General features: G+C 40.7%; 1 protein-coding gene across 6 annotated transcripts in view; it reads left to right on the forward strand.

Moving 5' to 3' along the window:
- The window catches only part of PATJ (PATJ crumbs cell polarity complex component), a 136,608-nt gene that overhangs the window by 42,317 nt on the left and 66,719 nt on the right, over positions 1-27,572 (forward strand). For all 6 annotated transcript variants that reach the window (XM_072343695.1, XM_072343698.1, XM_072343696.1 and 3 more), the window contains exons 18-27: positions 7,059-7,268; positions 7,772-7,891; positions 10,445-10,810; positions 11,414-11,534; positions 12,357-12,510; positions 13,769-13,840; positions 14,682-14,859; positions 15,714-15,824; positions 16,413-16,490; positions 19,194-19,308. In XM_072343695.1, coding sequence (XP_072199796.1) covers positions 7,059-7,268; positions 7,772-7,891; positions 10,445-10,810; positions 11,414-11,534; positions 12,357-12,510; positions 13,769-13,840; positions 14,682-14,859; positions 15,714-15,824; positions 16,413-16,490; positions 19,194-19,308 — 1,525 coding nt within the window. The remainder of the gene's footprint in view (positions 1-7,058; positions 7,269-7,771; positions 7,892-10,444; positions 10,811-11,413; positions 11,535-12,356; positions 12,511-13,768; positions 13,841-14,681; positions 14,860-15,713; positions 15,825-16,412; positions 16,491-19,193; positions 19,309-27,572) is intronic.

The raw sequence follows: 27,572 nt of genomic DNA on the forward strand, positions 1-27,572 counted from the left end.
CTTGAAATTCTCAGCAGTCTTTCTGTCCACCATTCTGTCTTCTCCACCGTCCATGCTGTTGCAAGCTTTCTTTGGTCCATGTCACAGTTCGCAGATCCTAATTGCAGAAAGAAACACAATCTTCTGTCTCAATATGCTTCTTCTGAAGCTTATTCTGTAGCAGACTTTCCATAATTCATGTGTTTGCTCTTCAGGATACAGGGTCTTCATGCAGAGAGCTCTACTGTCTGAAAACACTCACTGCACTGCCATGGGCTAACAGTGTTGAGGTCAGCGCACCTACCTGATGGAAGTGGCTGCTTGGCTGAGTGGACTGTTTGAATCTGAAAGCTGATCAAACTCAGTATGTGCATTAAGACCATTGGCTGGAAGTTATGCAGGTTGTAATTTTTCCCTTGGCGCGTTGGTATTTTTTTCTTTATTCCCACGCATCTTTATCCCTCCTTTTATCTCATCACACAGTGGCTTTCTTCCATTTCCTTATGAGTTTGGGTTTTTTTTTTTCCCTTATCTCTATGGCTTTTCCCCGTAGTCAGCACTCAGTGTGTTTTTTCTGGAGCTGGAAGTCTGAAAGTCTAAGCTATTAAGAGACTAATGAATGCAATCCCTGTGACTTTAGCTCTGTTGAGAGCAAATATGAAAGGTGGATGAAACCTTAAGTTGACTGAAAAGTTTGATAAATTAAAAGATAGTGACATGCGCGGGAGTCCACTGCACAGTGCCACTTTCAGAACTGCCATAGTCAATGCCTATCTTTCATCTTATAATTTGAGGATAGCAGTAGAGAGCAAGTGCTTTTTCTTTTGATCGTTCTCTGGAGGCACTTTTGTCCCAGGTACCTGCTGGGCAGATGAGCTCTTGCTGTGTGGGGCTTGCTGTAGCTCTGCCAGCCCTGCACTGCTTTGCATGGAGGCTGGCCACCATGCTCCTTGCTGCAGGTCTACGTGACTTCAGATGGCAGGCAATGAAAGCCCAGTGTGGGAAATCATTGTGTCACTTACACTTATTTTCCTGTTATCTCTTCTCCTTTAGGTGTGGCTCTGTTTTGTTTTTTTTTTCCTTTCCTCTGCGAGTTCCTGTTTCTTTGCTAACATTTCCCACAACAGAAGTTTTGATTAATGCTGGCTGCAACCCTGAGCTTCTGAAATACTTTGCTTTATTCCCTTACTGTGGATCAATAGTTATCCAGTGCTTTGCCTGACAACACAACAAAGTTCACTCATCTTCCTTGGATGCCTTCCTGTATTTAAGTTAGTATTACTTTAGCACATCAGCTTGTGTTTGTTTGGTGCAGCCAGCAGCTCTTTCTGTTGTGTACACTTCTTTCTAAGTCATCCTGCTGACTTCAGCCTAACAGGAGTGGGAGAGGCAGAAAGGAGTCTTAAATGCTTTACATTTGTCTGCCTGCCCACGGTACCTTGAATAACTTGAAGAACAGTGGATCTAACAATAACAGAGTACTTTCTCAGGGAAGGCTTTTTAGGCCTTAGAGTACCTTTGGCAGTTCTTAAGACCAACACCTGTAACTCTGCTGGTAGTGATGAGGTTTGGACCTGAAGTCTCCTTGATGCCACCTGAGGGAGGGAATTGGATTTCGTACATCATTGGTTCCATCTCTCCTCTGTTCGGTATGGCAGTGCTTAATGGCTTTGAAAGGGAAGTGATTTTGTTCTTTCTTCCCTCTTGTACCCTGCAGTTGGTACTCATGCAGAGTACAGCTCTGCAAAGGCAGCAAGCCACACTGCACCAAGTGTGAGCATGGATGAGTATCAGGAATGGTGTCACAACACTGAGCATACACGTAAATGACTTTGTGCACTGTTCTGCCTTTGCTTTACCTAAACAGTAAGATGAACACGAAGGCGTTTGCCTGGTCCTTTTGCTTGTTGATGTTTGTGTGCTCCTGGTACAGTATGCTGCAGTGCTGTGTTTGGGAAGCTCTCAGTCTGGTATCTCACTCAGAGATGGAGTGAGACTGCAGACTGGAGGGTTTTAAATATGTATATGTATGTTAGACCTGGAAGTGGTCCCATGCAAAATGTAATGAAGCTGAGCTGCTCTGACCTCTGAGCTCTAACATGTGTTTGTTTTGGCTCCCTCGCAAGTATACAAATTGGCACTTGTAAAATTGTTCAGATAAATCAAAATTGGTACAGGGAAAAAAGTTTCAAACTGTTTCTTTTGGGATTCTTTGCCATGCTATTTTTGATGTGTGTTTTCAGAGCAGTGTTTGTGTGGCAGCAGGCAGTTTGTTGCTCGAAGAAAGCTAAAACATTCTAGGAAGTCGGGCTAGCTGAATTTAGATCTTAAATGATGCCAAAACTAATATAGCTTGCAAGTGAGTGAGAGTGACTCTGTGCAGTAAATGTCAGTCACCCGCAGCTTTGCCTTGCATTTCCATAGGAGCCTTTAAAGCAGGAAAACATCAACCAGACCCCAGCAATGCGGTAGCCGCTTGCACCCAGCAGAGCCCCAGCACATCGCCTGCGGGCCGAGGGGCTCCGAGCTGCAGCCTGAGGGTGGGCTGTGGGCCGGGCCTGTGCTGCCCTCTGGGGCCTGCTGTGGGAAGCTCAGCGCTCGCAGGGATGCTGACAGCCCCTTCTCAGCATTTCCATTTTCCAGTAAGATGGACAGAGGTGATCTGCGCTGGTTATGTTTCCAGTTGTGTTTCTCAAGGAGCTGTTTAGTAGCTTGAGTGTGAACCCTCAATGCTTGTGCTCAGCCCCTCGCTCAAAGCCACGTGAAGTTACACACCCCAACAGCGTTGCACACAGGGCTCTGTTAACTCGGTGCTCCTGGGGCTCCTAACAGATTTCAGAACTCAGGTTTTTAAAAGGCTCCGTGCAACCTTGAATGCAGGGATCCCAGTGGTGGCTGCAGCCCCTGCCTGACTCTGAGCACTGCTAAACGGATCCAGAACAAATGAGGCTCTGAGAAGGAAGGGAAAAATTTGACACCTGGACTCCAGGAAACGTTTGTGGATTTTGATGAGGAGTGGTAGGGGGAAGGGAAGAACTACGGTTCGGTGTAGTTAAATATATGGCGTGCTAAGTATGAAAGAATTGTGACTATTTTAAACAAGTTCATATACTTTGTGATTGGCTCAGGAGAGCGACAGCTACAGCATCCCAGTTCCTTAGAGGGCTACATGGAGGCCTTGCTTGGGCTGCTGCTCTGCACAGCAATGCTCAGCTTTCAGTGTTAATTCAAGTGGTAAATATTCTTTTTTTTTAACACATGATTGATTTTATTATTATTATATATTTTTTACTTCTAAAAAGGTTTGTGTTGGTGCCTTAGAGCGAGGAGGCTTTGTCTCTTGATAGCTTTAAGTACCAGTCTGATTCCTTTTCCTCATTGTTTACAAATATTGATTCTTTTGTGCAGTAAACAGAAGTTAAAAGTTCCTCTCTACACATTCCCATCCTGGTTTATGCCCATTCTAAGATGACCAGCCTACTCGGGAATGCCATGTACTCATTCCATAGTTGTTCTAATGCAGAAGTGTGTGTGGAAAGTTAAAACCTGCTTAAATTGTTGACATTGTGCTGCTTGTGTATTCCAGCAATGTACCGTTACAGCAACATCTCAGCTCTGAGGTTGGGTTGGGGGTTCCTTCCCAGCCTATAACAACATCCAAGCCTGTAAGCAGACTGAAACACAGACCTGGCTGCTGGTGACTGAAAATTGCTATTATCTGGCTTGCCATAAGCCAGGTGAAATGAACCAGAAGCCTTTGGTAAATGTGTGCAGTCAGTGTTGCTCTGTGACCTCGAATTGCTCTGGCTGCTCTGTTAGCGTGGAGGTGGCCCCAGAGCCTGGCAAGGCTCTCTGCAAGTGAACTTCCCTCTCACAGTTAGTATGGAAAGAAAGAATCTGTTTTTCAGCTTGCTGCCAGCACTGCAGTGCGCTCACTGTTTACAAGATGTGAGCTCAGTGTTTGCTGTCTTGTGTTAGCAGGTGTTGTTCTTTAAGTGCATTTGGGCTTGAGTTTAAATGGTAATGCTAAGTTTGCAGAAAAACACTGCTCCTTTGTTTTGGTAAGAAAAGCGTGGTGCAATCCACAGTTGTAGTCACCCTGAAGTTATAAAGAATACGTATAAAAGATTACACCTTCCAACAGAGTATGTCTGTCTTCACATGTGGCTTTTGTTACGTTTCTTGTGGCAATAGCGTTGTGATTCACAGTCCTGGTAACAAACATTTGGGGTTTTTATGGCAGTGCCCACATTACAGACTTAACCCTGTCACTGTGCAGTTTACGTCGCTCTTCTCTTCCTGTACAATAGCTCCCTCTGCTTGAAAGCAGCAGTGTGATTATAACCCTTGCTTTGTGTTCACCTGATTAACGATTTTTAATACAGCCCCCTTTCGAAAGATTTCTTCTGCTGCTTTTTGTTCTGATGTATGGCCTATGTTCCTGCACATGAGGTGTTACAAAGCAGTGCTGATAACCGTGCTGCTCTCAGAACATTGCTGCGTGGGAACTGTGCGCATTTGCAGGAACTCTGTCATTTTTCATTTTAACAGGAGGATTAGAGCCGGTCGGAACACTTCTTCAGCTAAACTAAATCTACCAAAACGTACTGATTTGACTAGTGCCAAAATGTTTTGATTTCAGTGAAAGTTTAGGTGAAAGCAGGACCGTTTGTCATCAGAAATGTGGTGGTTAGGCCACTGACCTTGAGTATCTGCATAGGAGAAGCTGCTGGTGAGATTCCCATGTGCTGTTCAAGTGATTCTGGTCGGGAACCAAAAGAAAAGAAAACTTTGGATCAGACAGAACAGGATCTGAACCTGGTTCTCCCACATTCTCAGTCAGTGCCATAATTACTGGACCAGTCATTCACTCGCAAATATTTTGTCAGCTTATCTGCATCAGTGAAGATGAGTGCTGGTTTTGTTTTGTTCAATTATTATTATTGTTTTTTAAATCAATATAGCTAAGCCAGCAAAAGTCATCGTGTGAAAGCTGTCATGTCAGCTAAGGTGTAGTTTTGCTGAGAGCGCATTCACCCATTTAGGGAACCGGCACAAACCTTGCTTGCCATGCATGGCAAGATGAGCCCGTGATAAAAAATAAACTTGCTGGGTTAGTTCTATTAGCAAAGCCCTTCCTAATGTAAGCAGTTCTCCTTGCTTAAAAATGGCTGTCTTAACATGGTCCTGATTTGGCAAAGAAGTCTAAAAGGTTATATTTGTTTTGCATTGAAGGAAACCCCCCAAATCCAAAACATTTTGAAAGCCTGTGTTAAATGGGGTGTTTGTTCTGTGCTCAGCTGTCATCAGGATGGTTGGGAATGGCAGGTAAAGCTGGCTGCGCACACACAGGGCAGCAGGAACTTTACATTTTCAAAATCTAAATCTCTTAAAAGCAAATCTTTTTATAATGTTTTTAATCTTCTATTAACCTTTGAACTGTTCTGGACTACTGGCATTTTTCTTTTTTGTTGTTATCATTTTCTTTTTCAAGTAACTCCCAAAGTGCGCACAGAATATGCATAGCTTGGTGTTTGAACCGAATGAAATCCTCTCCACTCTGTGTTGCGCGAGGCAGGTCTGAACACAAGCAGTCGGGCAGCCCATGCGTCCTGGCACTTGTTCAGTAGGCAGAACACCATTGTGCAGCAGAAGGAGGTTGCTGGGCTTGATTATTGAGACATGATACCAGCAAGGAAGCCTCTTCCTACCGTGCGGACACCTAGTGCTTGTGAAGATTATAAAATGGGGGGATTAAGCAGTGGAGCAGGGGAGAGTTATTACCAGTTATTACTATATTACTTGAATTCAGTTTCTGCATGGCTCTTCCTGCCGAACTCTAATTTCACTTCTCTAATTTCAGCCAATTTGCAGGCATTACATTCATTGCCTCATATGTTTGTACATACCTTTAAAAAAAAAAAAATGTTCACTTGGAAAGCAGCGTGGAGTTATATAAAAGAGAAAAACAGACCTGTTTTCAAATTAACGCTGAGCTGCAAATTCGTGGTGGTCTTTGTGACTTGAATTTTGCCTTTTTGGATCCCTCCCATGCCCTGAATAAGAAGCAAGTCCTGAGGGGAAAGAGTAGTACATGATTATGCTTTTGAAGGCTCAGTGCTTGCAAGGATCATTTCTGAACTTTATGAGCACTTAGCAAAGGGGAGACAAAGGGCTTCTAATTAAAAAATAAAAATTAAAGAAAAATCTGTGTTTTCCTGCCACAATATAATTTCTTCGGGTGATTTCATTGGATTAAGAATGGATTTTTAAATGGCAGAATGTATTCTAGAAATGGCATCTGACACAATGCAGAGGTTTAAAAAAAAACAACATATGAAAAGTGGTACCTTTGCATCAGTTTATGGTTTCTCCAACATGTATAGTATTGCCCACTTCTCATTTCTCCGTATTCATCGTTGCAAGGTTCTGTGTCTTTGTTAATGATTTTGGTTACTCTTCTGGTGCTGACCCTCTGTTCTCAGGGAAGCTTCACACATAAATTGTTCTCTGTAAGTTGTCTGCAGCTTTCACGAAGCAGAAATAGTGCAGTGGTTTAGAAATGCACAGTGCTGCTTCTTGGATGTTGTGACTTTAATTCTTTAATAACTTTAATTAAATTTCTAATCTTGCAGTGATATTTATATATATATATATATATATATTTTTTTTTTTTTTTTAGACAAATTTAGCTGCTATGAAGCTCTTGAATTGCAAGCAGGATGGTTGCTTTATGTAACGCTAACACAGAACAGACTGGACAGAGGGCTGTGGCTGAGTGCCAGTGTTGTCTTTCTATTTCCAGGTTGGCCTGGCTGTTTCTCTGCATGTGAGAAGAGGGCAAGCAGGGCATCAGTCAGCTTTAGAATTTATAATTTCTTAATGGATTAAGCAAGGGACAGAATACCTTGCTGCTGCAAACCTGTCTTCTTGTAAACTGCAAGCTGTGGCCGTATTAGTAGACAGTTCTTTTTGTAGGTGTTAGCAAGCTTCAGTTTGGTTGTGTGAGATGAGGAACGTGCTTAACTCCTCCTCATATGTTCAAAATAATCACCACCTTTCTGGGGATTCTTTTTCAGGATCCCTTGGACCCAACGCGAACAGCCATCGTGATCAGCTCTTTGGTGGCAGGTGGAGTAGCTGAACGTGGTGGTGAGCTTCTACCCGGTGATCGCTTGGTGTTTGTAAATGAGAAGTATTTAGACAGCACAACTTTAACAGAGGCAGTAGAGGTGTTGAAATCTGTGCCCCCAGGAAGAGTTTCTCTTGGAATCTGCAAACCCTTGGTGGTAAGCGCTTAGATTTTCTTCTCTCTCATTCTGTGCTGTGTTTGAAGTCAAGAGTGTAAATTCAAGTAGAATTTTTTTTTCTGGAATTTGGCCTTAGGAACAGGTAAGAGTTGACTTGAGAAGGCTGCGGTGTTGCTTTTCAAGGACAAGCAGGCGCGATGAATTGAAGCAAAGCACCATCTGATAGAATGTGCTTGTAATTCAAAATGGTAGCAGAGTGTTAAAATAGAATGTAGGAAGGCTATTAAGATGCTCTTCAAATGCTTGTGTTCATCTTCCCTATGCATTTTTGAAACTATATGCATATATATACTAATAACTAAAAAGATTAAAGGCTATTTTCTCTACCCAATCCATTTGTGACTTTTATCTTTCTGTAACTTTTTTCCACCTCCTTTTCCAGTGGCTGTTTCTCCCTCTTCCATTTAGTTGAAAAAATGTGATCTTTTAGGTTCTTTGTTGATGTTGTTTTCCTCACCTCTCATTTTGATCACTTTGCGTAGGGAGAAAACAAAGAGGAGAAGAACATGCATAGTACGGATACGAGCAACACAAAAACCAGCCTCGGATCTCCAGAACCAAGAGATAATAGCAATTTCTCACTAATCCTTGAAGCACCACAGGTATTTATTTATTCCTTTGGTTCAGCTGAAATTTATAGGAACAGGAAATAACATTTTACAGTCAGAAGATAAAATATACTTTAGGTAAAATTTCAGTATAAGTTACACTCCAGGATGGATTCCCTGTAAAATGGATTCTAATGGCTGTTGGTGTACTAATTGTATTATGAATACCAAGCATGCAGTTGCCAATGCAGTTCCTGGACTGTCTGATCAATTTTACTAACTCATTAAGATACCCTGTGTTATCTTGGTTATGAAATAGGGATGCTGCACCATTTATTAAGTCATAAGTCATTGGTTCAGCTTTGCAAAGAAGTTAAGGTGTGGAACAGAATATTCTGCGTTCTAATGGATGGAAACAAAGTAGTAGTCTGGTGTATAAGGGAAGTTTGAGAGCTGTTTGTCTTTGCAGACTTTCCTGTGTGGCCTGGAGTAATTTCTTTAGTCTCTTCTTCAGTTCTTTTTCATTTTGTGAGTAATAACATTATTGGGGTGGGATGTGACACTACAGATAGCAAGAGGAGCTCAGATGCCAAGGTAATAGGCAATTGTATTGCAGGACTGACTTGGCTGGAGTGAAAGATCTCTGAATTTTTATTAGTTCTCGAATACTTCACAAATGTGAATTAATTCACATTGATAAGTGCATTCTTTTTATATTCAGGACCACCAAAAGGAGCGCTACTGTGGGGCAGGTGTAGGCGTGTACTGTGTAGGAATTGGCTTGGATGTATTACTTACCAATTTTCACGATGCAAAATGAGTTTATTGTTTACCAGGTGCACAGGAAGGGTTCCTGGCAGAGCAATTAGTCCTCTGCCAGCTCAGATTTTTTTTTTTTCCTACTTCCTAAATAAAGCTAATGCTATTACCTGCTTTTACACAGGGTTTTTTTTATCTTACTCCTACTGAATATAGAAACTGTAATGGTCAGTTTGCACAAAACACAGGCAAATACCATTGCTTGCATTTTGTTTTACTTTACGTATAACAGAACTGATAGTAGCATAGAAAGGTGGTATAAAACTGCCATTATTTGTTACCTTATCGGTTCATGTAATAGGTGAGAGCAGTGTGTCAGGGTGCCCTGAGTTCTTATTTCTAACATAGTGCTGACAAAGCTGTCTTCAGGGAAGAAAAAAAAAAAGAAACTTGAACGTTTTATATGCTACACCAGTAGACTTTATTGTCGTGCTTGTGGTATTCCCTATTCCATTGGTAGAGTCTGCTACTGCAGTGCAGCAGTCTGTGATTATACATACCTAAGTGCTGTATCAGGAGATGGCAATACAAATCGCTGTGTGGTTTTTCTGAGTGAACTGTTTAATATTACGATGAAGTTGGTGGCTCTTAGAAGACTGCAGCGCTGGGAGAATGATGAAGCAGGAGTGAAATGAATTGAAGAAGCAATGAAGAGAATTAGAATCTCTTCAGATGTGATATTTTGTGAGATTGAGGTTCTCAGGGCAAAAAGGAACATTTAATGCCTATGAAAAATGGGGTAACTTCTAGATTGCTAATGCGATGTCTTCATGCCAGCTCGTATTACTGCATAAGGAATAACCTTCTGCGCTTGTCTGTCTCTTGCTTTTTCTCCTGACACTCATTTGAACTGTGAGCACTTTTTGGCAGTGTCGGGGCTTTTTCTAACAAAACAGGGTCAGAAATAGTGAAGTACCGTGGGGAGCCTGGGAAGAGGCAGGAAGCAGAAGGGAAAACATTTTGATTTGGGACCCCTCAATCTGCAGATTGATTTGTGTTCAGGATCTTGGTGCCCTGAAAACCAAGTTTGGGCATACATACTCAGTGGCCGAAAGTAAAGAGAGGAAAAGCTTTCAGCCCATGGCAAGCTTTCTGATAGCTCTGTAAGGTGTAAAACCTCAGGGATGTCCGTGCAGTCTGTATCTGCAGTCAGCCTCGCTCCGTGAGCTGATGAATTGCACCTCATTCAATTTAGGAGAAACACAAAGCATTGGAAACTGGGGAGGCATGTGACAAATCCCAGAGAAAGAACTGTTGAGCAACATCTTTCAGGATGTTGGGGTCCAGAGGAGGGAAGGCTTGAACGTCTTTTTGGTTTTGTTGTACCTTGCTCTGTGGTTTGAACTCAGACTGAGTTTCATTTAACTGGTGCTATTGTACTATAAGAAATGTATAGATAGAGCAATAGCAGTAAATGTGGGTTACAAAGATATTTTAGTTGGATTTGGATGTGTTTGGTTTTTTTTTTCCTGTAGTTTTTTTTTTTTTGGTATAGTTTTAAAATCCTCATTCCTCACTTCAGTCCATAGTAGTTATTCTGAATGGCTGCAGCAATATCTGAACTGTCCAAATGGAATTTCTTTATATTTAAAGGGAATTGCAGTGGTTACTTTTGCTATTAATATCGTAAGTCAGAGAGTGCACTTTCTTTGAGAAAAATGCAAAGGGTAGAAGATTTTCACTTTAAAAATCAGGAGGTAATTTTAATGTGATCTAATATAAAACATAGTTTTAAGACCTAGCAAGAAACATAATGAAAAATCTATATTGCTGTAATGCTTTATGCAGGGTTTCAGAGATGAAACACCTTTTAAAGAAGAAGCTGTCGATGAACCGATTTTGGACTTGGGAAGGTCATTTCAGCTTTCTCAAAATGACAATGGATATGAGAAGGAGTCCTGGGAGATGTGTGAATTCTGGAAGCCCAGAACGGAAGAAGGGGATGAAGAAAGGAAAATGTTGGTGGATGAGTATGAAGAAGATGTAGACTTCCTGAAATATAGCTCATCAGACAGACAGGAAGCATTGTCAGAGAAGAACCTGAATACAGAATGGGCAGAACAACTTAAGACAGCTAAAATACAAGACTTAAGATCCAGTGCTAACTTAAGTCCAAAGCAGCCCCTGGAATATACGTTCAATAGGGAGCAGATGGTAAGTAATGCTGTGTGTGTCTCAGTGCTGTACCCCGATGGTAGGGACCTGTATTCCTCGAGGCAAATTCCAGACCTAAATCCTGTAATCAGTGTGTCTTGCGTTTTAATTACTAGCTGAGATCTGATCACCTCTAATGGTCACTGGTCTATCTTTTAGTATGTTTTGGAAGGCTCTGTTTTGTTACATGGTGATTGTACATTTGCTTGGGTTGAGGTACATCCTCTGGTTGTTGTATTTGTAGCTATCCTATACTTCTGTCCTCCTTCCCATCTGTGATATCTGGACTGCCTTCTTTGCTGCAAGTTCTACTTATTTGATATGTTTCAGTAATAACCAAAGTCAGGTCATGACGGGGCCTCCAGCAGCAATGTCAGTGAAATGAACTCCCTCTTTTCCTCATTATTTTTAATCTCAGCTCCTAGAACCAGATGGTAGTGCAGCTTTGGGTACTTACAGTAGTGTTGTTGTCCATTATGTGAATAGATAGTTATGTAGCTGAGAAAATGTGAATGTTTGATGTAAAATTAACATTCATGTCAGATACTTCTATATAAGTTGATACTGTTGCTTTCTAACGTCACTTTTTTCTCCTCTCTGAAGTATGAAGAAAATGCTAATAGGACTTCACAATCTTCTGGAACCACGGCACACGGTGACTACCAAAAAGGCCTACTGGACGGTGGAGCTACCCAGTCAGGATCAAGAAACAAAATGGATTTAGGTTTGTGAGAAGTTTTTCCTATTTTTCATTTTTCTTTATGTATTGTAACTTCATACTTATAAATTTAACTCCATGCATGGTCTACTTTATTTTCTCTGTCAGCTTCATGTGCATTTCCAATGATGTCTGGCTTTAAATCAGATGTGAAACTTTCCAGTTTCCATACTGTCTCAGGGCAGTGAGATTGTTGTCCCTGTGTGTGAGAGCTAACCCTAACCCTAATCCCCCTCCTAAGTAAGTGATTAGAATTTGGTATGTTATCAGTGAAATAGTTTATCAGCTTTCTTGTGATAGTGCTCATTTACTGGGAGAAGGGGGTTCTTTCCATTCTTTGTCACCTGCATCTTGTACAACAGACGCTCTGTTAACCAAAATGGCAGACTAATGACTCTAGCAAGGAGCTCTAGTGATTTAATTAGTGTTGATATTTATGGCACTGAAATGACATCAGTCATCCATGCAGGATCAGGGCTTTGTACAGCTCTCCTTGCATGAAGGATGGATTCAGTACTTCTAATCATGTTTTTGTGAGAAACATATGCCATGTGAGTTGTAGCTAAGCATGTCTCGATTCCAATAAGATTTGGCATTTTCTCTTATTACGTGACTGCAGGTCAGAGGCAAGGTGCTATTAAAGAGAAATAAATCAGCATGCTTTAAATTTCCTTCACAAATAACTATTCTGTATCTCTGAGCTTCTTGATCATCTCTCACCATTCACATCTGGAACACGGTTGTGCTGGGGGGTTTATTTCCAAAGGTGATAGGTAGATGCAGAGACAGAGGAAGCAAAAGTTTACATCTGAGCCTTTACTTCATCAGGTACAAAGCTTCAGATGGACTCTGAAGTACCTGGTCTCACTGTTGACCTAGAAGGTGTTGAAAAGGAAGAAGAAGGGGAGGATTATATGTTTTCCAAGAATGAAAAATCTGTGAGAATTACCACCTCAGCTCAGCCTAGAACAGTTTTGTACAGGTATGGAGAAAGATTTCCATTTTCAGATGATTTTTTTATTAATACTCATAACTTTTTTCTTGCTTTACCTGACTTATTGTTGAAAGCTGTGGGAAGCTCTGAGATGTACACTGGGGATGGCTTTCATCCAAGGAGCTGAATATTTGCCTTACAGTCTTACTGAATTCTTACTTCCATGTTTCATCTCCTGAATACTGGCCCTCCTATATCACTTCTGCCCCACAGTGAGGTGAGAGCCACAAGAGTGGACATGCCCAGAAAGAAGGATGTAGCCTTTACTGGCAACGCTGGTCATTACCTCTTAAAGAGTTCTCCCCTTAGCTCTTTATCACAGCTTTGTCCTCTTGGTTTTTGTTTTCCTTTTTTCCTTCCCTTCCAGAGTTCAGCTGTGGCCCTCGTGTCTGTGCACAAAGTATAATCTTGCCACAGTGATGACAGACCTTGAGCTGGCACTGGTTACAGGTAGTTGCCACTACCATAAATTCTCCTACACATCTTACCACTTTTGGGTGAACAGGTAGAGGATCAGCTTTCATGGTCTGTTGGCTCAAATTCTCAGTGCTTCTCTAATTAATCGGTAACTTCCCTCAGTCTGAAAGCTGCTCAGCAATATGGTGAGGGGATTATTTCCCCATTACGACATCCTACTTCCTTTTTGCAACGTAGGAGTAGCATTTTGCAGCTCTCAGGGTCTACAGAAAATGTGTGCAAGGATGTACTGCTTGAGCCTTGCTGTGAGGGGCCTGCGGTTTGATATTTCCATTCCTATTCTGCGAATAGATGAGTCATACGTATTATAAAAGTTTAATTAACACCCCGTTCTGGGGCGTTTTAATGGAACACAAAGGACCTGTTCTCCCAGTTGCAACACAACTGGCTTTCTGGTAAGCTAGATTGGCTTTACCATGTTTGTATCCCTCCATAAGAGTCACGGCATATTTATCAGAAAGTACAAATGTCTGCTTAAATAGTCATTTTGAGTAAGGTACAGCGGTGGAGATGTGTATATGACAGCAGCTTGTACATTTGGCCAGTCCATCATATTTCATCCTGCTGCATTCCTTAGATACATTTAAACCTAAATACGAAAATTCCTGCCTAGTCTTTTGACTGCACGTTTGATTTAAACTCCACTGTTTGAGAACGTGTTGCTGTCTCACTGCCAGATAGCAAATATGCAAAGAATTGTGATCTGGCATGGTCGATACCTTTTTATTAATATTTTTCTTATTCTTCCCCTCTCTGTGCCCCCAATTAGTGAATTACCTGAAAGAGAAGAAGGAGAAGGTGAAGAAACTCCAAACTTCAGCCACTGGGGACCACCTCGGACGTATGTTCATAAAGTTGCATCATTTCTTCTCATATGTGTTCTGTCTTTATTTTGTGAGCCTGATTATTTCTTCTTTTCTCTCTCTCATCATCTCCCCGTAACTTAAGGTACTTTTGTACCTTAGGCTTTCTTAGATACAGTGTGTTTTTAACGCTGTTCAACAGAACTGTACTTTCTGGTTGTATAACTGACTTGGAAAACCTCAGTATGTTGATGATGGCCTACAGATTTGTGTTTGTTTAGTAACTGTTAGGTGTGAACAATGTGCACAGTGCTTCTGTCTCTTTTCTCATGGGTTTTCTGCTCAATTCTGTGGTGTGATTGGAATTGCCAAGCCAACTCAAGCCACGTACTTGTTATGCTGCTGACACTTTTAGGAGAACTGTTTTTATGGTCCTACATACAAAATGATTAAAACAATTCTGCTTAAGCTGGTTAAGATGCATCTGACGCATAGAAGCCAGCAAGGTGCATTAAACCTGTTTACTGTTTTATCATTTCTAGCACACCATTTGCGTTTTTTGCCATTTCCAAACAATTTAATCAAGCTGCAAAACAACTGACTTTGTTTACTTGAGGACCTATCTGTTTTACCAAGACTTTTTGCTATTGGGAGGGCAGTAGGCCTGGACTGGCAATCACTTTTATTGCTTTTAGAGGAGTGAAGATAACTGAGGTTAAAAAGCCAGGTCTGTTGTGAGCATTCATAGGCTTCTGGCTTCATCCCTTCACTCTGTTAGATGGTCTTGAAAGACCAAAAGCTTACATTTATTTAAGGCTTTGTGTTTAATAGTTTAAAAACTGTTTCAAGCTGTTAAACTTCTGCGTGTATGTTTTTCAGTGTTGAGATCTTCAGAGATCCTCATGTGTCTCTTGGAATAAGCATTGTCGGTGGACACACTGTCATAAAGCGCCTGAAGAATGGAGAGGAACTTAAAGGGATCTTTATCAAACAAGTTTTGGAAGACAGCCCAGCAGGAAGAACAAGAGCTTTAAAAACTGGAGATAAAATACTTGAGGTAAATGCAGACAAACCTACCTTTTCATTTGAAGAAATAAAGTTTGACTCAGCTTTGGAAGGATGGATGGATGGAACAAAATACAGCCACCACTTTGTGAAGTATTGATGGCTATGTTTTGAAAACCAAAAGAATTCCCCTGCTGTCTTTTCTTTTTTAAAGGTTTAACTGTGGAGATCGTTTAACATTCTCCTGTATATTTAAGAAAAGACGGGCCCTGAGAAATGAAAGAAAATAAAAAGACTTACATGAATGAATAAGAAATAGTAATTTATAACTTGCTATAACTTCTAGGTGTATGTTATGATGTATAGAAGAGTTCACTGAGATATATATATATGTGTTAATTTTGTGTTTGTTAGTGGTCTGGTTAGTTACCGCTTAAAGGAAATGGCTGATTTTGGCAAGTGCCTGAGGTGAGAATGGCGCTGTCACCTTGGGATGCAGGGATAAATGAGTAAAAATCAGCCCAGCCAGAGATGAAAGCCAGAAATGGCATTCCTGTATGTACTTTAGGGTTGCATGTGATGTTTGGAAACATGTTTCAAAACAGTTTGAGTTTAGAAACAGGTAAAATCTGAAAGCGTTAATATACCGACTATTCTCTGACAGTCCTGTTCTTGTTTTTTTGTAACAGAACAGTTGTTTGACAAAACACACGGCTGTCTTTATTGTGAATGCTAAGCAATATGCTTTTCCTTAAACTGTCCCAGAAAAATCCTTCCAAAATAATTTATGGACAGCTTTTGGAACCTTCCTCATATAAACTAATCTTCTGTGAATGTATATTACCTCTTTAAAAAGGTGCAGTGCAAATAACAAACTATCTAATAAAAACAATTGATATTTGGTAGGTTTCTGGGATAGATCTCCAAAATGCCACACACGAAGAAGCAGTAGAAGCTATCAAGAATGCAGGAAACCCTGTTGTGTTTGTAGTTCAGAGTTTGTCTAACGTACCGAAAGTGAGTTTATTTCTGTTTTTTATTCCAAAATTTAACACATCTGTTGCATGCATCTTATTTTAAACTTGGCTAAATTTCTTTTGGCAAGATCTAATAATCTGTGTCCCTGTCCTCTCTGTCAGTTTCTGCTCATAGACTACATCCTTGCTTACCTGGCTTGATTCAAAACCTTGTTTCTCTGATGTAAATCAAGTAAATGTCAATTCATTGACTAGATATTAATTCAGTTCTCCCATCTGTGAAATTGCATCTGGCCCTGTGTATTCTAATTTGTAAAAATACACTCAGTTATCCAAATGAACAAAATATGAAATGATTAAAAATAGCCAGATTGGCACCAGCAGCTCCATGTAAAATGGGTCACCAAAAAAACCCGAAGTCATCCTTCAGCAGCAAGTTAAATTTCAGTAGATATAGACGTCTCCTCATCTTCAAAGTGAAGGCAAGAAACCTCTTAATGCCTCTCTAAGAAACGGCAGAAGAGTGCAGAGTGTGCTGGGTGTCTTTATTCTTGTTATTACCTAACTTTCAGGTGTCTTGCAGTTATAACAGGCCTTTCTAGTGTATGTAATATATATTGTTTTACAGGTGGTTTCTGCCATACATCCTAAGGGAATCAAAGTCAGCAAAGATCAGGATGCAAACAAAGAAAACAAGAGCGAAAAGGTATTTATTCCATGTAAAGCTACACCCAAGTTTTACTAAATCAAGTGATATAATAATGTGTTATAACAGTATGATAAGCCTGAATGAAATTTGCAGTGCAACTTGAAGTGCTTTATTGAAATATTATGATTCAAGTAGTTTTTGCCAAATTTCTGCCAAATGCAAGACAGGGTTTAGGCTCCCCTGGTGGTTCTCCCATGGTGCTTTATATTGGCATTTTTCTGGAGTTGCTTATCTTGCTCCATGGGGAGGCAAACTGATTCTCCTTTTTCAGTGGAAATAGAGAAATAATAACATGCACACAGATGATATCCTTAATGTGAGGCTGTCTGAAACACAGTAAAATTGCGTTACAAGGTAATTAAATCAGGTAGGTCTCCCATGTTTCCTATTGCTGTGTAAAACAAGGAAATGACCAAGCGGTCTGCTGCTGGCCTGCTAATTATGAAGCTATTACAGTAACTTCTACAGCAGATTTAAAAATAAAGAAAGAAAGAAGGAAACCTGTTTGATATAAAGCAGTGGATTGGTTTTAATCACTGGAGCAAGGGAAAAATTTGTCATTCTCAGCCAGGTTGCTTTAATGGCCAAAGTATTTCCCTGGATGCCTTTCTTCTGGGAACTGAGTTGACCTCTGTAGATCGGGTGCACCTTTGGTGGGGGGAGAAGCAGAGACAGAATTAGTGTGGGCAGTACCTTTTGCTCTGTGCTGTTTTAACATGCCAACAACAAATATGGCGAGCTTTTCATTTGATCCTACTCAGTAATTTTGTGTTTGCTGTGTAACTGAGAAGGCACTCTTATCTCTGAAAGTTCTTTGTAGGACTGTATGTCAGATATAGATGCTATGAGACTCAGTTATCCCCCTCCCCCCCAAGCTTTCCCATATCCCTCCCAGAAATCAAGATGTTGAAGCTTTGCTTTCATACCCATGGATAATACTTACAATGAAGCAGTTACAATCCCCTTTTCTTGGTTTTGTTATCAATATTTCTAATCTCACAAGCACTCATCCTCTTGCAATGTGCCGCCTTTAATCTCTAGGACTCCAGTGTGTTCCGTTCTATAGCGTTTGGAGGTTAAAGAGGAACCTAATCTTTTTCAGGCCTTTTTCATCTATTGGTGCCATAAACTGGTGGGTGGAATACAGAAAAGCATCAGTGCTTAAATACGTAGCTCCTTTTTAGCTTTGAACATGAATTCACAAAGTAGTCATACTGTGCTGCAGTAGGGGCATCTCAGAGTTGGAACGATTTGCTATTAGTGGATTACTGGTCTGTGTCCCTGTGGGTAATCACTGATATTTCTAGTCCTGTCTTCAAAGTCTCACAGAAGACTTTGGTTTGAAAGTTGCTATTTCCATCTGAAAAAATCTGCTTGTTCCTGTATGATTAATTATCTTTTCAATAGTGAAGATTTTTCTCTATTTAAACACTTGAAACTTCTTATGGACAAATCAGCTTTAAATTCTTTTGCTGATGAGCTGTTTTTAGCTGTGTTTTTTCCCGTTGTCCTTGCTGGAAGGAGCTGTGCTAATTTGGAATCACTGTGTAGCAGCATAGTCCAACATAGCAGGCATACCAGGGTTCTTGGTGGGTTAGAAGTGTTGTACAAAGCTTGTCCTGAGCCATAGTAAGATGCTGGGTAAGCCTGTGTGTCTCATGTAATTTCACACACTTTCTAGCAAGTATTTAGTGTCTTAAATGGCTAAGGGCCAAATGTTAGGCTCTGAGTTGCTAGCAAATTACAGTGATACTCATTTACACTGATGGGATGATGCCAGTCTTACCTCCAAAAATGTGTGGAGCTGATATTGCCATTGGCTATTTGAACTGCTCCACACGAATTTAGGTTCAAGAGTTTAGGAGTCTATATGCAGGTTCAGCTTCCATTATACCTAATAGAAAATTTTATTCTAGGTTTGATGTTTGGGTGTTCTGCAATTCCCAGTGATAGCAAAACTCATTATAGGCATTTGGGCTGTTCTGTTGGCACAACGCACTCGGTGTTCACTTTCTAAAGTGCATCCTGCTATTAGTGGTGAGGGTGCATGGGATACAGTTGAATGCAATTTGATGAAATCACATAGCCAACTGAGGCACCATCCACTTACTGCCAGCTATAAAACTGTTGCTTTGGACGAAGGAGCGGCTGTTGTCATCAGACCCTGAGCCCGTTCTTTATGCCTGCTATGCGCCGCTACATGCATCATTATAGGAGCTGTCTCTATTTATGTGAGGTAATAGAATTTTATTGTGCGTTATAATTCAAATTATTATTATTATTTTTAATTTTAACCAAAATGAAGTCGAGGGTCTAAATATTACCGTGACACATAAAAGCTGAGTTCTTCCTTTAAATATTAAAAGTCTGTGGACTTCAGGCAGTAGAAGACAACTCTGTTGAGCATTTCTAATGAGAAATGGGGGTATGATTCAGTGTTTATTTTCAGCCTCTGATTAATATTCATACTTTCATGTCTGATACACGAGTATTTTTTCAACAGCTGTACATTCTCAGTTGTATTTTTTTTTATGTTGTTACTAATTTTTCTGTTTTCTTGCCTAAAAAAATCTGTGCTCCAGGTTTTATTGTTGTGATTAAGTGCTATGTATGAACACATGGAGCTAATAGGATGGTGTTTTTTTTTCTCATGCATGGAGGATACAAAGCATGTAATTATTTTTACTTTGAATCCATCAGAGAAAGTATGGGGCCCCACCTCCAATGAAACTGCCACCTCCTTACAGAGCACTTGAAAGACTGCACTCGGAGGAAGCCAGCGTGGATGAAGAGGAGGAGGATGCTTGTGCAGAGAGTAAGTGATGCTACAGTTGTTGTGTCAGATGATGTTTGTGTGATGTAGTTGGATTGTATGAGGTGATAAACATGGCTGCCTTTTTCTGCTTGTGTGATGGAAGCAGTGCTGTGTGGCAGTAGGATCTAATCCTCAAATTTGTTCTCACTGAGGGCTGCTGATTTGTAACTTACCTGGCCTTCTCTTCCCAGCCAGGATCCTATAGCTCCCTTCAGGAGACATGTAACGAGGGCTCTGCTTTCAGTCTAAAAAGGTCTAAGTGAGCTGTAGAGTGCTTGCTTTGGCAGTGGTGTCACCCATGGAAGTCAGACTTTGTGCTTTACTCTTGTAATTTTGGTGGTAGCTGAGCAGTCCTAGGCTGAGAACCATGGGTGCATGGTCCTCACCCAGCAAAGCCTGCAGTTGATTTTGGGGCATTGCTATTCAAACAAAACATTTTCCTTTAAAAAGAAAAATATGTTGATTTATTTTTTCAGTGCTGTTCTGAAAGAAGCTGTTCCGTCTTTATGACATCTTCTGAGGAAAGGTTCTGCAACTATCTTTTTTTTCTTTCCTTCTTAACAAACTGCAGTGATTAGCACCCTGAGCAGCCATTTAGGGGCTTGTAGTGCAACTTGAGAGTTTTCCACAGAAGTGATGTTCCACGATATTGCTTTATGAATTCCAACTTAGATAAATGCAGTACTGTTATTCATAGCTTGTCTTGCATAACTTATTTAGAGATACTAAAATCACAGGTAAGAATACAGCATTATTTTCTTAAATGAGACACGCCGATGCTTTTTGTTGTTGTTATTGCACTCTCTTGTACCAAAACTGCATACTTGTTTATTAGCAGCAATGTTGTTTTTCCTCATCTGTTTCTTGGAGTGGCTTGTATTTTCCCAAGTTAGGGCCAAACCAAAGCAGACAGATGCCATTGTAACTTTTGCCTTTGGAGCAGGTATGGCTCTCACCCAGTGTAAGCTCTGATCCTGAGGCCTGCTGATGGGAAAGCTCTTCCAGCTTCTCTTGCTGACTTCCTCCTCCTTGCTGGCAGTGGTGTGCCATTGGAGAGATAATTAATGAGATTGGTTGGTTTATTGGTGGAGGTGAGAAGGTTTTGGAAGAAGAGCAAGAAAGTTTTTTTGGTGTTTTGGGTGGTAGGTGGTAGTCAGGAGGAGCACTTGGTTTGAAACTCAAGCATCTCAGCAGCTGCAGAATGGACCTCACAGTTTCTTTTCTGTGATGACTTGAAAAACAGTTTTCTCTGTGAATTTGAGCACAGTGTTATATTTGTGACCACCTTAATGTCCCTCATTTTTGTCCTCATTCTTCAGCAGCATCCCAGCAATCTTAGTCCAGGGAAGTACCTGCCCTCTTGACAGCACCAATTTGCATGTTCATGTTGGTCTATTCCTTGTTCACTTGATATGCTAGTTCTATCTTTTTATGAACTTTATTATTTACTGAGCTTCACTGAACATGAGGTGAACTTAATGTATTGTCTTCTGTATTTAGAAAATGAGGTATCCTGGAAGGAAGAGGTGTCATTTCGAGTGAACTCATGTCACAGTCTCTCCTTCTTTCATTTACACCCCGTGGTTCTCAATCTGTGCCAATCATGTGGACAGCCTTAGAAGGGCATATTGAGGTTGTAGAGCTGTTATATCTGCATATTCTGGTTGTGCTACTGATGAATGTAGTTATTTATTTATTTAGCATTCTTATTAATACAACTTAAATATCGTGAACCAACTCATCAGTTTCTTTCTTATGGCAGAAATAGTTCACTTGCTCCACTTCACACTTTTTCTCCATGCTTGTCCTTCCATACTCTCATCTTTTGCCTCATGTTCTTCATCATTCCTCATACTGAAAATGAAAGCAAAGCACTGTTGGACCTCCTACTGTAAGACAGAACATGTTTCTTTCCTTTCCATCCTGTCCACACTGCTTCACAGTCTCCATGTTCAGTCTGTTTTCCCCTTAAGGTGGCTGAATAACCTTTTGATATTGATTTCCTTTCCCCTTTGGGACTTAAACTCACTTGCCTTTTTGCAGTGCTCCCTTTTATTTCTGCTTTTCCATCATGAAACTGTGGCTTTCATTGCTGGCTCACTGTAACAGTCATTTCTTGAAGGTGTTCTGCCTTCTCTTTTCAAAGGTAGTTTTTGATCCAAAAAGGGCAAATCCTTATTGGGTGCTGAATTTGGTTTACAGAAATTTCATACATCCTCTGCGTTTCTGCGGTTTAAATGCTGAGCTCCACTGACATTGCAAAGAAGATCCAGAGTTTGTTTTATTTTTTCAAATAATTCTTCTTGCATCCTTACCTTCGTACTTGCTTCTCTTTATATTCCAAATTAGTTTGAACCATTTGTGTCTCAATGGGCATCTTCTAAGTCCCTAAATAGTGTTATGCTGCGTATTGAAGGCAAGCTGAAAGTACCATTTCCTCTGTTGGATCTGTATCAATATCCAGCTCTGACTCTGTGTCCTGTGCTGCTTGTTTACTCACTCTGTGCTTTGACTTCACTGTTTTAAGGCTCCAAATTCACATTTTCAAATACTTGTGTAAAACTCGACTCCTTTGGAGGTGAATGGCAGTTACAGCCCTATCAGCTGGACAAGGCTAAGCTTACAGGATTTGTAGAAGACAACTCGTTTCCTTGCTTGCTTATTTAACTGTGTGGCGGACCAGCTTGGTGATCCTTCACCCTGCTGCAAAAAGAGCCTTCAGAACGCTTCGTCTTAGAAATAAACCTGAAAATATTACAGTGACGGAGGTGATTTTGGAGGATGTCACTCTCCATAAAGAATTGCTCTTTTTTTTAGGTTTCCCAAATGTTAAAAACATCAGATTTTGGATAGAATTTGAAAACAAAAAACCAAAAACAAATAAAAACAAATAAAAGGGAGTGAAAGCATACAAAGGAGCCATTTGTACTTCGGAGCAGCTGTGCTGCAGACTGTGTCAATAGGCATTGGTGTATTTTCCTTAGTGGTGGATGGCTGTAGGTGTGCACTAAGAGTCTGTTAATAGACTAATGTGCACCCTGTTGTGGCTTATTGCCGTAATGAGGGGTTAGTAGTAAAAAGAAGCAGAGGAAATGGATGGGCAGAGTAGTTTGTAATGGAATGTTTTGTAAGCTTTTCCTTGGGGCATTTGTAGCTGCACAGTTTGGATATATTTTTGTAATGGAGTTGAGGCAGTCATAGCTGAAGAAAGGCCTTAAACAATTATTAGAAAATTGTCAAGACAGCCACTAGAAGAACTTGGAAACTTTGATTTCAATTGATAATTTATTTATTTATTTTTAGTAAAAGTTCTTGTCTAGTTGAGAGACTGAGATTGATCCGGTGGGTTTCAAATAAGCTTAAAATAATAAAAATAGATAATAAAAAAAATAGTGAAAGGTGACTAAGATAATGGACTAGATGCTGCAGCGCTCAGACTTCCTGTCTGCAAGGATGTTTGACTGTATCTAATAAGGGGATAATAATGCCCCCTTCCTTTTATTTTGTCTGCAGATAATGCAAAAATCAATGAAGCTGTAAGAAAGCGTAATGATTTGTTTTCCTAACCTGCTTTTGAGGAATGGCGCTGCTTCTAGTGAAGCAAAACTTCTTTAATGTTTCAGCCATGTGTTTTCCTTTGTGATCGACCTGTGGCTGCTTAGGGTGAACGAGGGGCAAGTCTCCCTGTATGTGTGGATTGGCTTGGGTGAGCGAACCCAAGGCTTTCACAGCTTCCATAACATCAGTGATGTTGGTACTCATGGGAGAGGAGGATGGCTTCCATCAAAAACAAAAGCTAAAAAATGCTACAGAGTTCAGCTGAGACTTAATGGAGTGTATGGCCAAGCATGTGGGGTGCTGTTGGTGCGCCCTCAAGGTGTTTGTGTTCTGCTGTGGATGAAGATAGCAAAATACCATTGTCCCTTTGGAAAAGGGAATGATGACCAGTAGCTAAACAAAAACATCGATAAAGCAGTTTAAGTCTTGAGTATCCAACAGTGTAGAGTTTGCCTGACGTAAAATGGTGCTGAAACAGAGGAGAAGGAATTTTAATGTGGGGGCTGGAGGGGTGGCAAACCAAACCCTGTGATCTCCAGGTGAGGCAGTTTGTGTAGCCAAACACTGCCTCTCCAATAGATGTCACTGCAATCAACAGCAAATAGAGAAGATGTTCAAGGAGTAAGATGTAGCCTGGAAAAATGCTTCAAGCTTTAGGAAAATAAAATTTTCAAAACAAAAACAATTGCAATAATTAATTGCCTTAAACATATTAACAAGTGTATTTAGCACAGTGCGTTTCTAAAGACCGTGCAGGAGTCAGGATTAGACAAATAGAGCAGTGACTTTATTTTCTTGCTGTGTTAATCTCTGTTTAATATGACTGTACCGCTAATCTGCTTTTCCTTTTCTTATCCTGACCCATAATTAGCTAAAAACATGTAAGTTTTGTAGCCAGTCCTACTAGAGCATCCAGAAGGGCTGTGCATTCCAGGCAGGCAGCAAGCTGCTGTGCCACGGGAGGATACATTACGATGCTGGTGTCACTGCAGTTTGGGGCTGGGGGTTAGTTGGGGGTTTCTGTAATCGCGCTGTTTTCTTCTCTATTTGTGAATCACGTGCACAGTTTTCAGCATCTGATGAAGTGCTGCAAAAGGAAATTACATTTTTGATGAATTAATAGTAAAATTGCAGCTGGGACTTGTATTATTTTTTTTTTTCCTTACTGTGTGCTTGTACATAATGCACCGAACAGATGGCTTTGTGTGTGCTGTGATACACGCTCTAAAGAAAGGACAATGATCTTTAAAAATGAACAAATTAATGGCATTACCAAAATAACTGCGAATTTTGAGTTAATTTAAACGTACCATTTGGAACAGAGAATGAGTAAGGAATTCCCAAAATGAGTGAGTGTATTTATAAATGGAGAAAGATGCTTTATCTCTTTAATGACTAAATGAGGGATTGTGATTCTCCTCGATATATTGGTTCAGCACACTCGCTGCCATGGAACTAATACTGCTCATTCCGAGTTGCATTAAAATCCAAGTTAGGATGAAGTTTGAATTTTTCTTGTGCTTTAATAACAGATGGGTTTTGTTTTCTGACATGCTAAAAGGCAGCAACAATAATCCACGAATGCGTATCAGTGCTGGGAAACTGCAGGATATGCAGCATTGCTAAACAGCACATTTTATTTACTGGAGCCGTTTGACTGAGAAATGCAATTTTTAACCCCTGTTGTTTGCACGAGAAGGATGCTTCGATAAATAACGCCCATTAACTGTTCCCTTGCCATGAGCAGGGCCATTAAGCGTGGCAGTACCTGCAGCTCGCAGTGACACAAACAACCATTTGAGGTGACTCGTGTTGGGGATAGAGATGTCATTTGAATGCTAGCACAGCCAGGCAGTGCACAAACAGCAGCCGTGGAGCATCAGTGGGTCAGATGTGGGAAACCAGGGATCTGCTGCTCCCTGCATGCTTGCATAGGCAGCTTTCATCTGCTGGCAGATGTAACTGTTAGCTTGTGGGTAGCTTGAAATTAATATAATTGATGGCATCTCATAATAGAACCAGACAGACGGTTTGCCCTTAAGGAGAGAAAAATCTCAGAAAAATAGGCCCAAGGTCGTCAGAAGAAAGACGAGCACTGAGCCTGTGTGAGGATTTGAGCTGCTTACAGCACTGAATGTTTGTCAGGAATGCAGATACCTTGAAGTACATGCTGGTACAGCAATGGTACAAGGGGGTTTCCCAGGTAAGGATTCGACTCTCTCTCTGCATTGTGTTTGTTTCCAGCAAGTCATTTTGAGTATGTTTAGTGCTATTTTAGAACTAGGGAAGTGCTGGAGATGGAAAAATAATGGCATGAATCTTTCTTCTTTTTTTTTCCTCAGTTTGAAGCATGGACGTATAGCATGATTACAATATTGAATGCATTTAATATCTTGAATGTATTTTGTCTTCTGTTTCCTTATAAATCATTGTTTCTGCTGCGTGTTGGTGCTGAACATTCTTATATACAAAACTGGTGCGAGCACGCCGGTGCTTAAAGTACAAGAATTCCTAGCATTAAATTTCTTGCTATATAGAATAATCTACTCTTCCATAACTGTTATTGTAATGTAGAGACAGATGGCTGGATTTTCTTCACTTTGCTTGTTAAGAATGTGTTAGGTAAATGTTTTTAGACTAAAATAAAAAGCTGCTGGGAAATCTAAACTGAATATTCAGCATTTTCGTGGTATAAAGAGGCAAAACAAGAATAAAGCAATGTGATAATAAACAAACGAGCTATTTGCAATGAAGGATAATCTAATCTTTAAATATTGCCTTGGATTGCATTTGTTCTTAGGTATGATCTTTTCTACCAACACAAACCAGGTATCCGGAGAATAGCATTAAAATGCAAGGCATGGAACGTACCGATTTGATGCTTTAAGGTTATTAAATTGTTTAAGGCACGGTGCAGGAAGCTTGCATTGCTCGGGATCTTTGATCTTACTCAAGTGTCACAGATAAGTAATTTAATGTAACTCTGAGATAAAGATAACATCTGTGGTATAAATCTGCATACGCAGGTACTGCTGTGCAAACTTGTTAAGAGATGATGATAGAGGTACATCTTTATATCTCTCATTGAAGAGCACTTAATATCACTGCGATGACTTGCAACTAAAAATACGTAAAAAGGATGCGAATATTTAAAGACATAAATGAAAGACAAATAGAAGCCCGTGAAAGGTTATTATGTGTTTATATCCTTAAGTGTCTGATTTTTAGATAGGAAGGTATCTTTCATCATTACTGTCATAAATTATGTTGATCAACTGCACCAAAAGAAAAATAGAGTAAGCTCTACTTGTGCATCTTGCCTTGTCCAGACTAGCAGAGCATTGCTGTTAGTTGGAATACAGAGTGCATTGTTTGCATAACAGCTCGGTTCCAAAATGGTCTGTTTGGTTTAAACAGTAACTCCTCCAAGTATGTAGTGGGAACGAGCCTCTAACAGCAGGGAAAGTAAAAATGTGAGATGACGATAATTTTATTCATTACAGATGTTACTTAATTTTCCACAGTACTGCAGTCACTGAGACAGCTGTCCGGAATAACTCCTTTAACTGTTTGAGGAAGTAGAAGTATTTTTTCTTTTTCTCCTTTGTCTTAAGACTTGATTTTTCCCCCATTCAAAGCAGTGGCTTAGGGGCTGATCGTCAGTTTACCTTCTGCTTTGTGCAGATGTATGATCAGTCTTTATGAGACTAGCTGGCACTGAAAAGCGATCCAGAATGTCTCTCTGTAGGTATACTAGCTGTTGTGCACTGTGACAGGCTACTAGAAGTTGCTGTGTGGCATGTAGTGGTCACTTGTGAACTGGAATTGAGTTAAATGACACTAGGAAGAAGATGTGTGCATGAAAGGCTTTGATATCTGCCCCCAGATGAACGCATCAGTTATATTAGTGAACTCAAAATACCTCTACTGTAGTGGAATTGGAAGAGGTGTTGTAGTGATGGGCTGGAGTACAGGTAGTTCTTTCTGCTACCCCAGAAGTAACAATGAGCCTTTTGTTATTAAGATACTGATAGGTACATCTGCTTGCCTCATGAGTGCTTAGAGATCACAGCTTGAGCTTGCCTGTCTCTGCTTCTCCCCAAAAAGTTAACAGAGACAGTGTTTAAGCATTGATTTTTTTTTTTAAGGGGGGCCCCATCAAGGGAGAAGCAAATTTCTGTTGCTGTGAATGTAAGAAGTGCAACCTCTGCTGGACAGGGAAGGAGGGAAGGTTTGGGGAGCACAGCCCCCAGAGCCAAGGATGCTGAGTGTAACAGCATCCCTCTGCAGACAGCTCCAGTGCAGGCTCTGTGGCTGTCAGCTCCCGTTCTGCATGGGCCCTCCAAGCACCCACCAGCAGCAGCAAGGGGCGAGTGCCTCTGGGCTGGGCAGTTCCAGAAGGGAGCATTTTGCCTCAGGATGGTGTTTCCACCAGGCAAGTGACATGGCAGGTACATCAACCCATGGCATCTTGGTGCTGTGCTCTCCTAGCTCTCCCTCTGCCTGCCCACAGACCTACAGCTGTGATTCAGAATTCATGAGCATAATTGGCTGGAGTCGCATTGAGGAGTGAAAGGAGGGTGGGGAGCAGCATGGAGGAATGGGGGTTGTTGATTAAAACATGCAACTGGGAAACAGGAAACTTAAGAGGACTGCTGGGATGTTGATCTGGGGGAAGGACGGAGTTTAAGTGTGCAGGAGGACCT

The sequence above is a fragment of the Excalfactoria chinensis genome, chromosome 8 (assembly GCF_039878825.1).
Source record: "Excalfactoria chinensis isolate bCotChi1 chromosome 8, bCotChi1.hap2, whole genome shotgun sequence".
Lineage (NCBI taxonomy): Eukaryota > Metazoa > Chordata > Aves > Galliformes > Phasianidae > Excalfactoria > Excalfactoria chinensis.